Source organism: Symphalangus syndactylus, chromosome 14 (genome assembly GCF_028878055.3).
Source record: "Symphalangus syndactylus isolate Jambi chromosome 14, NHGRI_mSymSyn1-v2.1_pri, whole genome shotgun sequence".
NCBI classification, from domain to species: Eukaryota; Metazoa; Chordata; class Mammalia; order Primates; family Hylobatidae; genus Symphalangus; species Symphalangus syndactylus.
In genome coordinates, this window is record NC_072436.2 from 77,136,772 (window position 1) to 77,149,874 (window position 13,103).

General features: G+C 33.8%; 1 protein-coding gene across 6 annotated transcripts in view; it reads left to right on the top strand.

Annotated features, from left to right (window-relative positions):
• Positions 1-13,103, top strand: part of WDPCP (WD repeat containing planar cell polarity effector) — a 515,554-nt gene that overhangs the window by 106,523 nt on the left and 395,928 nt on the right. For all 6 annotated transcript variants that reach the window (XM_055241570.2, XM_063617935.1, XM_063617936.1 and 3 more), the window contains exons 4-6: positions 783-827; positions 2,383-2,453; positions 2,707-2,766. In XM_055241570.2, the coding sequence (XP_055097545.1) occupies positions 783-827; positions 2,383-2,453; positions 2,707-2,766 (176 nt within the window). The remainder of the gene's footprint in view (positions 1-782; positions 828-2,382; positions 2,454-2,706; positions 2,767-13,103) is intronic.

The window sequence follows — 13,103 nt, forward strand, 5'->3', positions numbered from 1 at the left end:
CTTCTTATGAGCTTTAGATAAATTCTAGAATTTTAAGAAAAGTCCCTTCAGTTCTTTAGAAAAATGCTGAGGTTGATATCTATCCGTTCTATATAAAATAAACTAGTATCGAGAAAATGCTGTAGAAAGACATGAAAATTTTCATTTTACTGCTGATCAGGCTGATAATAGGGCAGTCTATTCACGTTTATTTATCAGTGTCCCAGTAGAGGGCATTGTTAATGCATGGGTCCTACTGATGCTGGCCTCCTGGATCCTCACCTGATATCTGAAATAGGCATTTCTGAGTGAATGATCAATTTTCTTTATCTGATTAATCCTGCTAATCCCAGAAGTTTTATGATGGGCCAAAAGGTCTTTCTAGCTAGAGTTACTTCCTGTTTTGGTCTCCGTTGAAGTGGGCTTGTGTGAGCATCCTGTGTGCTTAGCTTAGTGGTTAATAGGCTGACTTCGTGGTTCTGATGACAGACTGAAGCAGCTTCTGTTCTGGGCTCTGTTGCAGTTCTCTTTCCTATCTGATCAGATTGGAAGCTCAGGATATTGATCCACCTGTTGTGCCCTTTCACTGCAAATTTAGGAAATATCTCTATGAAATGAAAACATCCAAATTATGGCATTTTTTTCAACTGTCCTTTTAGAACCTAAGCATAATTTATTAATCTCAATAATGCATGTAATGTTAATAATAACTTATACGTGTACATATTAAAATACAAGGCATTATAATAAAAATAAATTCTACTTTTGTTTTTTTCTTTCTATCCTTTCTGCCACAATATCAGCGACAGAGCATGGTGACTTAGAAGAGAAGCAGAAGCTGGCAGAGTGTAAGCTTACTTTATATTTTTTGGAATTATTATAAAACTGGAAAGTTCAATATTATAAAATATTCATCTGGAACAAAGAGGAAACATTATTCCCTCCAAATTTCTTAAATTCCTATTACTTAGGAATATAAACATATGAGTAACAATTGTATTTGTCAGGCCTTTCTAATTTAGGTCGTTGAAATCTCTATTCAATTTTGATAAAATGTATGTTTATATAGACATAAACTTTCATAATGAACTATATATTAGTTATTATATTTAGGATAATTATACCAAGCTTAAATTCTGATAGTAACATTTAATTATTCATACTTTGCCTAAATTGTTAACATGTCTTACCCATTTTTAAGAAAATAATATTTGTAATGTCAATATTAGCATTTTATTCACTCTAGTCTTTTCTGATCTCCAGTATATAAGTATGTTGTATATATTATGGCAACAATGTAATACGGTTTTAATGACATAGAATTAAACATACATTAAGATTTTTTTGGATTATAGCTAGAGCTGAAAATCCTATTTGTTCTCTTGTATTTTAAATGGTTGAACTGACATTTAATTTTAAAAAATAATGTATTAGTAGCTGCAACACAGATTTAAAAATTTGCATATACGTTCTACATCAAAATTGTTTATAGACCCAAATTCATTTGCTGAAATAAGATGTATAGCAATTATACTCTCAAATTTAAGTATCTATGTATACTATATATATGTATATGTACTTACAACACACATATAAGCACAAATACACATATAACTCTTGTTTAGAATTATTACTGAGGAGAATCCAAAGATGAATTCATTTTTCTGATAAAATAGACATGTTTAACGTTTTTAAATTATTTTAAACAGAACTATTTTTAATTTATTTTAGGCTAACATGATGACTCTACTAAATAATTTTATCTTTCAATTAGATTTATTTAAAGCAAAACAAAGGCTTATCATTCAATTGTGGTGTATACTTTAAAGATAACTGTTTTAAATTAAAAAGAGCACTATTAGGGCCTAATCTGTTGAAACTTGGATTTCCCTCAGATGATTTTTCCAATGTGGAGCTTTAATGCTTAACTTCATATATTTTTACGTACAGTTTTATTTTTTATTTCTTTTCATTTTATTTCTTTGCTCATTATATTCATTTACTCATGATAATTTTTTTTTTTTTTTTAGGTCTGAGTAGGTTACTTGTAGAATTTGGAATTTCTTTTGGATTGAACATTTAATTATTTACATGAAAAAGTTAGTAAAGAGTACATCATTTACCATGAATTACTAGATTCACAAGCCTAGCAGACTTTCCCAGGGATTCTCCAAGCCTTGTTGGTTGTCATCGTAAAATTATGATTAGGGAGATTGTTTTGTGGTAAAAATACTGTTCCTATGACAAAGGCTTTCATAAGGCTGTCATTTGATGATGGAAATGAAGCCCACTTCCTCTCGATTATAGAGGTGTTTTATTTTAATCTTCCTAAGGCACACTGCTAAGCAGAATTTCCTTTTTAAATCTTGTTTAACTAACTGTAGTACATGTTTTATTTGCCAGCACGAGATTATCCTTGGACGCTCAAAAACAGACGCCCAGAAAAACTCCGAGACTCGCTCAAAGAGTTGGAGGTATCTTTCAAAAAGTTTCAAAAATGGCAACAAACAAATCTGTTTTTAAAACATCTTTCAACAGCTTTAATTTTCATAAAGGATCAACTCTCATGGTGATGATAGCTTTGCTTTTGTCCAGTGATGAGTTCCAAAACAGTTGCATCTTTGTGTGGCATGTCGATCTTTTTTTGCTTGCAAATCAGAGGCACTTTAACTGATAATGACAATGTGTATAGCCAACTACGCTCTCTCTTTTTCTGTTGTACTTCAGGAGCTGATGCAAAACAGTCGGTGTGTGCTGAGCAAATGGAAGAACAAATATGTCTGTCAGGTAAAATGATTTGACAAGCCTTTGCAGTGTTTAACCAATGGAGCTGAAAACTATGTAGTAATTGGTATTCTTGTGTTATGTTAGGTAATGGACAAAAACTTTTTTAGCAGTGGTTATTTCATAGTTTGAATTCTAGTTGTTCTAGAGCTAACATTAGACAGATTGACACAGGCCACCAGGCTCATTAATCAGTATTAATCAGTATAGTTGTACTGACATACAAACACTAATAAAAATCTTTTCATATTGTATTTTTTTGTTTGAAGTTGTCTGAATGTTGTAGTAGATGTTTGCTGGCATAGATTTAATAATATTTTGGAGCGAAGATGAAACCACAGGGCAAAAGACATTTTGGCATACTGCTCTTGTAAGCGTTTGTGAATATCATTGCTTATGCAAATCAACAAGCCAACTACATACAGTTAGACCTATCATAACAAGATATTTAGTCTTACTTTTTGAACCCTGTAAGCTGTGCTGTTTACTATGGTAGCCACTAGTCATATGTGACTGAATAATTAAATAAAATAAAAAATTCAGTTCTTCAGTTGCATTACCCGCATTTAAATGTTCAATAGCCACATGTTATCATATTGGACAGTGCAGATACAGAACATTTCCATCTCAGACAGTTCTGTTGGACAATAGTGTTAAGGCCTAGACAAGTGATCTAAGTATTGAATGGGTAGATTCAGAACATAATAATTAGTGTACACTGATTACAAGATAATGACAAATGCTTTAGCTTTGCTGATAGGCTTAAAAGGTACTATATGCCTAGAAAAACTTAGTATACTTGTGATAAAAAAAATAATTATTAGTCATCCGTGGAATTGAAGTTGCATTAGTTCTAATAATAATTGTAACTGATGTGTGGAATCAAATATTCGTATATTAATTTAAATTCTTTTTTACAATGTGATTTATTTTGTGTAATCATTCTTGTTTGTAGTTTAGGCCCATGGTTCTATTCATAAAGCTACAACATCAAATTTGTAGCAATTATTAACAGATCTTAATCTACTATTTGAATATATACTGTTGTTTTTGTGGATTCTAGTTTTTCCTCATTTTTTTGTCTAGTCTACCTTTACTCATGGAGGCAACTATTTAGTTACCTTTTCAACTGGCATAAATTTTTATTTTTCAGAGATCATTTACAAGGGTGAATTAGCATTTTCAGAATTATAATACTTCTTAAATTTGCCTTAGGTTGCTATTAAAAAGGATGGCATTTAAAAAAATTATAGCTTATTTGCATAATAGTACATTTCAATCAGACTTTAAAACTTGAATACAAAATACGCTCCAGAAAGTTTCAAACTTAGTACAACTCAAACTTGTAGTTTTTAATGCCATTACTCAAGTTAAAAACAGGCTCAGAATTATTTGACCAGAGGGCCAGCCTGTCACCTATAATAAGAGGCATGTCTCATGGCCTCCACCCTTACCCATCACACAGGGTAAGTTGGAACATGTTGGGCATCTTAAAATATGCAGTGGAGCATCCCAACAGACAATCCTTTTTAGATAGAGTTTAATGAATTGTAATTTAATAGTAATTTTGTGTGTGTGTCTGATGAAGGAATGTCTGGAGAAGAATGTCCCTTACTATTACATTAATTCAACTCAGAAAGGGAATTTTCATGATAAAATATATATATAATTACCTTTGTAATTTACAGTAATCTAATTGGTTAATTAGGCTGGTGTACCAATGAATCTGCTTTTAACATTTATAATAGGACTTATCTTCTTTTGTTGTTCTGTTATATTCTGTGCTTCATTTCTATGATTATAAAGATATTTCTAAAATAGACCTTATACTCTCAGCACATTCTTGATGTCATATATTTTATTTTATTTTATTTTATTTTATTTTATTTTATTTTATTTTTTTTTATTATACTTTAGGGTTTTAGGGTACATGTGCACAATGTGCAGGTTTGTTACATATGTATCCATGTGCCATGTTGATGTCATATATTTTAACAAGGTAACTTCACCTCCACCCTGCCCACAGGTCTAGGTTAGTCTTCACATATTTAAAGTCTTTGAGAGACCTCCTAACATTATCCTTTCACTTCTTCAGTTTCTAGTTAAGACTGTTAGCTAGTTCTTCTAAAAATCTATGTATGTTCTGTTTCAAAAGATCTCTGATATCACAATAAATTAAAATTTTGATGTTCAAGCTACATTATTAGCTTAAGGAAATGACCCCCTCCTTAGCCCTTTTAGTTAAATTTTTGTTAAATTTTCCTTAGTTATAAAGTAAGTAAACCACCTCAGCAGGCTCCCCAAGGGAACTCCTTTTGTGCACATATCCAGTATGGTGGTTCCAGAGATAACATGTCAGCTGATGCAACATAATGCTCTATAACTCTTAGAAAAGGAGTGAAAAAGTTCATCAACATCTTCATGCTAACACATTTGGATGCTCGGTCTTTTAATTTGGCTATTCCTCTGCTAATGTACATAATTTTCTCCCAAGAAATGGTAAATTTAGGATTTATGACTTTATTTTAGTTGTCATCCCTTACTGCTTTAAAAAGTCCAATTGTTTAAAAATGAGCCAGGCAACCACAGCAACATAAGATTTCAGAGGATGCAATCTGAGATTGGATCTTTCTCTGTGTCAAACAATGAGGATTTATAGGTTTTCATCATTTACCAAAGCTTAGTTGATGTTGTCAATCCAATGGTCTGCACATTGTACCATTTAAAAACTAATTCCCATCACCTATAAATTCAGAATGATTTTCTTTCTTTTTTTTTTGAGGATAGTAGTTTACTTTATGTTTCAGGATGTTTACTTATTTTTTCTCCTGTTTTTATTTGTTGATTTTATTTTTGTTTTTTATTTCCATAGGTTTTTGGGGGAACAGGTGGTGTTTGGTTACATGAATAAGTTCTTTAGTGGTGATTTCTGAGATTTTGGTGCACCCATCACCCGAGCAGTATTCACTGTATCCTATCTGTAGTCTTTTATCCCTCACCCCCCTCCCACCCTTTCCTCTGAGTCCCCAAAGTCCATTGTATCATTCTTAAGCCTTTGCATCCTCACATCAAACTCCCACTTATGAGTGAGAACATACAGTGTCTGGTTTTCCATTCCTGAGTTACTTCACTTAGAATAATGGTCTGCAATTCCATCTAAATTGCTGTGAATGCCATTATTTCATTCCTTTTTTTATGGCTGAGTAGTATTCCATGGTATATATTTACCACAATTTCTTTATTCACTTGTTGATTGATGGGCATTTGGGCTGGTTGGTTCCATATTTTTGCAATTGCGAATTGTGCTGCTGCAAACATGTATGGGCAAGTATCTTTTTCGTATAATGACTTCTTTTCATCTCGGTAGATACCCAGTAGTGGGATTGCTGGATCAAATGGTAGTTCCACTTTTAGTTCTTTAAGGAATCTCCACACTGTTTTCCATAGTAGTTATACTAGTTTACATTTTCACCAGTAGTGTAAAAGTGTTTCCTTTTCACCACATCCCCACTAAATCTATTTTTTTTTTATTTTTTGATTATGGCCATTCTTGCAGGAGTAAGGTGGTATATCGCATTGTGGTTTTGATTTGCATTTCCCTGATCATTAGTGATGTTGAGTGTTTTTTCATGTGTTTGCTGGCCATTTGTATATCTTCTTTTGAAAATTGTCCATTCATGTCCTTAACCCACTTTTTTTAATGGGATTGTTTGTTTTTTTTCTTACTGATTTGTTTGAGTTCATTGTAGATTCTGGATATTAGCCCTTTGTCAGATATATAGATTGTGAAGATTTTCTCCCACTCTGTGGGTTGTCTGTTTACTCTGCTGACCGTTCCTTTTGCTATGCAAAAGCTCTTTAGTTTAATTAGGTCCCAGCTATTTATCTTTGTTGTTATTGCATTTGCTTTTGGGTTCTTGGTCATGAAATCCTTGCCTAAGCCAATGTCTAGAGGGGTTTTTCCAATGTTATCTTCTAGAATTTTTATAGTTTCAGGTCTTAGGTGTAAGTCCTTAATCCATCTTAAGTTGATTTTTGTATAAGGTGAGAGATGAGGATCCAGTTTCATTCTTCTACATGTGGCTTGCCAATTATCCCAGCACCATTTGTTGAATAGGGTGCCCTTTCCCCACTGTATGTTTTTGTTTGCTTTGTCAGAGATCAGTTGGCTGTAAGTATTTGGGTTTATTTCTGGGTTCTCTATTCTGTTCCATTGGTCTATGTGCCTATTTTTATACCAGCACTATGCTGTTTTGGTAACTATGGCCTTGTATTATAGTTTGAAGTCGGGAAATGTGATGCCTCCAGATTTGTTCTTTTTGCTTAGTCTTGCTTTGGCTATGCGGGCTCTTTTTTGGTTCCATATGAATTTTAGGATTGTTTTTTCTAGTTCTGTGAAGAATGATGGTGGTATTTGATGGGAATTACATTGAGTTTGTAGACTGCTTTTGGCAGTATGGCCATTTTCACAATATTGATTCTACCCATCCATGAGCGTGGAATGTGTTTCCATTTGTTTGTGTGATCTGTGATTTCTTTCAGCAGTGTTTTGTAGTTTTCCTTGTAGAGATCTCTCACTTCCTTGGTTAGGTATATATCTAAGTATTTTTTTTCTTTTGCAGCTATTGTAAAAGGGGTTGAGTTCTTGATTTTATTCTCAGCTTGGTAGCTGTTGGGCTACTGATAATAGCAGGGCTACTGATTTGTGTACGTTAATTTTGTATCCTGAAGCTTTGCTGAATTAGTTTTTCAGTTCTAGGAGCTTTTTGGAGGAGTCTTTAGAGTTTTCAAGGTAAACGATTGTATCATCAGCAAACAGTGACACCTTGACTTCCTCTTTACCCATTTGGATGCCCTTGATTTGTTGCTCTTGTCTGATTGCTCTGGCTAGGACTTCCAGTACTATGTTGAATAGAAGTGTTGAGAGTCAGCATCCTCATCTTGTTCCAGCTCTGGCTGGGACTTCCAGTACTATGTTGAATAGAAGTGTTGAGGGTTAGCATCCTTGTCTTGTTCCACTTCTTAGGGGAAATGCTTTCAACCTTTCCCCATTCAGTATTATGTTGGCTGTGGGTTTGTCATAGATGGCTTTTATTACATTAAGGTATGTCCCTTCTATGCCAATTTTGCTGAGGGTTTTGTCAAATGCTTTTTCTGCATCTATTGAGATGATCATGTGATTTTTGTTTTTAATTCTGTTTATGCAGTGTATCACATTTATTGAATTGAGTATGTTAAATTATCCTTGCATCCCTGGTATGAAACCTACTTGCTCATGGTGGATTATCTTGTGATATGTTGTTGGATTCAGTTAGCTAATATTTTGTTAAGGATTTTTACATCTATATTCATCAGGAATATTGGTCTGTAGTGTTCTTTTTTTTTGTTATGTCCTTTCCTGGTTTTAGTATTAGGGTGATACTAGCTTCACAGAATGATTTAGGGAGGATTTCCTGTTTATCTTGTGGAATAGTGTCAATAGGATTGGTACCAATTCTTCTTTGAATATCTGATAGAATTCAGCTGTGAATCTGTCTGGTCCTGGACTTTTTTTTGTTGACAATGTTTTATATTACCATTTCAGTCTTGCTTCCTGTTACTGGTCTGTTCAGAGTTTCTATTTCTTCCTGGTTTAATCTAGGAAGGTTGTATATTTCCAGGAATTTATCCGTCTCTTCTAGGTTTTCTAGTTTATGGGCATAAAGGTGTTCGTAGTAGCCTTGAATGTTTTTTTTTGTATTTCTGTGGTATTGGTTGTAATATCTCCCGTTTTGAACTTATTTTGATCATCTCTCTTCTTGGTTAATCTTGCTAACGGTCTATCAATTTTATTTATCTTTTCAAAGAACTGGCTTTTTGTTTCGTTTATCTTGTGTGTTTTTGTTGTTGTTGTTTGTTTGTTTCAGTTTCATGTAGTTCTGCTCTGCTCTTTGTTATTTCTGTTCTTCTGCTGGGTTTGGATTTGGTTTGTTCTTGTTTCTCTGGTTCCTTGAAGTGTGACCTTAGATTGTTTGTGCTCTTTCAGACATTTTGATGTACGCGTTTAAGGCTATGAACTTTCCTCTTAGCACCATCTTTGCTGTATCCCAGAGGTTTTGATAGGCAGTGTCACTATTATGGTTCAGTTCAAAGAATTTTTAAATTTCCATCTTGATTTCATTGTTGACCCAAAAATCTTTCAGGAGCATGTTATTTAATTTCCATGTATTTGCATGGTTTTGAGGGTTCCTTTTGGAGTTTTATTCTACTGTGGTCTGAGAGAGTACTTGATATAATTTCAGTTTTCTTAAATTTACTGAGACTTGTTTTGTGGCCTATCCTATGGTCTGTCTTGGAGAAAGTTCCATATGCTGATGAATAGAATGTATATTCTACAGTTGTTGGATGGAATGTTTTGTAAATATCTGTTAAATCAATTTTTTCTAGGGTATAGCTTAAATCCATTGTTTCTTTTTTGACTTGGTCTTGATGACCTGTCTAGTGCTGTCAGTGGAGTATTGAAGTCCCCTACTAATACCGTGTTGCTGTCTATCTAATTTCTTAGGTCTAATAGTAATTGTTTTATAAATTTGGGGCTTCCAGTGTTAGGTGCATATATGTTTAGGATTGTGATATTTTCCTGTTGGACAAATCATTTTATCATTATATAATATCACTCTTTGTCTCTTCTGTGCTGTGTCTGCACTCCCCATTCACCCCCTCCCTTGAGTTCTGTCCAGCAAACTTCACATTCACATTTGGTTGAAACTGTTACAAAGTTGAGCTGGAAATTTCCTTCTCCCTGTGGTCTTTTCCCAGGGAGCCCTTCCGAAGGACCTCTGCAAGACAAAAGTCAGAAATGGCTTCCCTGGGGACTGAGAGCCCATAGTTCTCTTCCCACTGCTTCTTCTACCCTTTTGTTTCGCTTGGCTCTCTAAAATTGTCTCAGCTCCAGGTAAGGTGAGATCCTTCTCCTGTGATCTAGACCTTCAGGTTCCCCATTTAGGGTGTATGTTCGAGGGTGGATGATCCCCCTTTCCCACTTTCACACTTCGGGCACTCACAGTTTTGGGGCTGTTTCCCAGGGCCTGCAGGAGCAATCTACTTCCTTCAAAGGGTCTGTGGATTCTTTTGGCTTTTCTGTTAAGTTCATGATGTGTGTCCCCACGTGCTGCTCTGTCTGTCTGAGTGGGAGCTTTAGTTTAGTCCTGCCTCCCATCCACCATTTTCCTTCTACCTCCCAGAATGGTTTTGAAATCAAGACTTACCTATACATATGTTCAGGATAAAAATTGTCTTTTAAAGTTGATTTTTTTCAGACAATGCCTATCCCTAGTTTGGGATACATTAAAAGGTATGAGATATATAGTTTTAGTTTTACCAGCTATTTAATATATTTCTCACTTGTTTTTTTTTTTTTGGTCTCCTAAAATCATTTCACTAAAAGTGTTTAATAATTTCCTGCTTTGAATTTTTTAAACCATTATAAATCTGTTCCTAGAGAATAATAGTTTTGACATTAATGTACTATTAAATTGTTCATTAGTCTGGTGGAATTTTTGAATTTAATAAAGTATTATGGCTTAAGTCACATTCATGTTTGTAGATTATTATGCAATTAGTTTAAAACAGTATTATCATTAAGTATAGATGTAACTTCATATATGTTCATTTTGGATTAAATTATTTGAATTGTGCATGTAAATTTAACTATAAAAGGATATAACATAGTCAGCTGTACCATGGTTTCCGTCCATAACAATTCTGCATTTTCAGGCATAATCATAAAAGGCCAACTAAAGATGGTTTCCTTTTTAAATGCCTCTGGTAAATTATTTGACAGGCTATGTAAAAGTACAAATTATTTTCCAAGCCTATCACAGATAAATTGTGACCTTATTTATGAAACGCATTTGATCACAACTCCCTTAATTGTAGAACTTGATTTTTCTTTTTGTCAAGTTGTGCGAAACTCAATTTGCTTTTCTCATAAAATAATAATAGGCAAACCATGTTTTCAAGTTATAACTATTAATAATAGTTTATTATTTATACAAAACTCATCACACAGTATTGATTTCAGCCATTGTGGGAAGAACTGTGGGAGTCACTAAAGAAATGTAAGGCATGGGCTGGGTCCAGAGCATAACCTAGTCACGGAAAATAGACACATGAAATCACTAGGACACTAATGAGTGCCAAATTGTATGACACAGAGTAAAAAGATGGTAGAAGTTTAGAGAAAGCATAGCATGAAATAAGAAAAAGTTTGTGGAGAATTTATAACTTTACTTAGACCTAAAAAGCTGTGTAAAATTTGATTAAGCCGAAAGGAAAAGTATTCCAGGAAAAGGGAATTATATTAACTGAGACTTAAATAGGGTGTCTACATAGTAGTGAGGAGGTGTGCCCATTTAGAAATAGATGGTTCATGTTGAAGAATGAAAGGACTAGAAAGGTACCTTGGAACTTCCTTGTCGGGGACTTTGAATGTTATATTAAGGAACTGACACATTGTCCTGTAACACTGTAAACACTTTCATATTGCAGAGTACCATATTAAAATTACGCTTATAGAATGATTAGCCTGGCAGTGGGTTGTAGGGTAGCACATGAGAACCAGAGGCCCTGAAATCATTTCAAATGGTAAGTACAGTGAGGTTAAGGTGCAGAGGGTTTTGAAAGTCAGAAAAATTTAGAATGACAGGTAAAAAATTTAGTTTTGACTCTGTTACATGTGAAGGGACCAGAGATAATCAAATGATGATATTATTGGAAGTATGGAACTGGATTGAAAGGTTGGAGTTGAAAATTTCAGAGGAGACAGCCTCCCAAATCACCTAAGAGGTGATATTAAAACCATCTAAGAGGGTGCCCTCAAGAAGGAGGAGGTGAGTATCTTGGGAGAAGAGCTAAAGCCAAAGATCTTCTCATTTGGAGGACAGGAGAGGAAAATTAAGCTAACAGAAGAAACAGAAAGATCAATACGAGTAATGAGGAACTGTGGCGAAGTTTATTTCCCTAAAAATTGGAGGGTTTAGAAGTCAGAGGGCCTGAAAAAGCCTTAACTTATATTTTGATTCCTGTTTTAATATTTAACTACTTAGAAGTCTCAATGTTGTTATTATTAAGCTGTCTATCAACAGGCATTTGTTGAGGCTCAACAAGAAACCCATTTTTATGTTAGGGACTAGTGAAAATATTAGATGGAAATTTGAAATATATTTGGGAAATGAAACTAATTTATAAAATATTAAAGGATAATTTGATATTAAATGTTATATTTGTTGATACAGTATCTAAAGTTTAATATCTAAAGTACAGTATCGTAAGGTCAGAGGTTGTTGCTGATTAAAGTAGTTGGTTAAGATTTCATAAAGGAGACTGGACATAGCTGGACTTTGCAGGAAGGACATACGTTAGGCAAGTAGAAAGGGAAAGGACAACATTCCTAGTCAGGGGAAATGTACCATCAAAGAAAAACTGTCTTTCGATAAGTACAAATTAAGGGCTAGAAAGGTAGTCCGAAAAGATTGCTCCATAGATATGTATTTGATTTCCTCTTTTGACATACTCTACAACTGTTTTGTTTCAGGGTTGGGCTAGTTTCATTATTATGATAAATAAATAGTACTGTGTAGGGGCTACCGAACTTAGCCAGTATGTGGCAGCTTAGCACTTTATATTTTCCCACTTAAAAAAACAGTATTTACTGGTTTTCTTTAAAATTATAAAAATGACATGCTTAAGGCAGAAAATTTGGAAAACACAGAGAAGCCCAAAGGGACATAAATCATCTAATTCAGCCACTCAGTATTACCCACTATTCACCATTTGATATTTATCCTTTTACTGTGCAGACCTTTACTTACAAATATTTGCTTAAAAGATTACATAGTTGATATACATATACTGTACATATGGCCTAATTATTTTAACACATAATATTTGAACTTACATTAATACATTACATATATTCTTTTTCATGTGTCATAAAATAAACACGTGAACCCAACACTGAACTAATGAATTAGATTATTACCAATATTGTTGAATCTGCCTATTATTCTTCCTCCACCCAGTTCCCCATCCCTCTCAGATACAGATGGTTTTAAAGAGCTTTTCCTACCAAGCATTAAAATGTGCAAATTAAAATAGCAGTGAGATACTATTTTTTCCACTCATGAGATAAGCAAATATTTAATAGCCTCAGATATTAGTGGTAAGTTTATAGGAAAATGAGTATTTTCATAAATCACCGGTCAGAGTGTACAATTGCCAACTGGAGGGCAATTCTATTGTTAGATATGTATGCTACAGAAACATTCACATAAATGTACAATTAAAGTAAATGTTCAAAA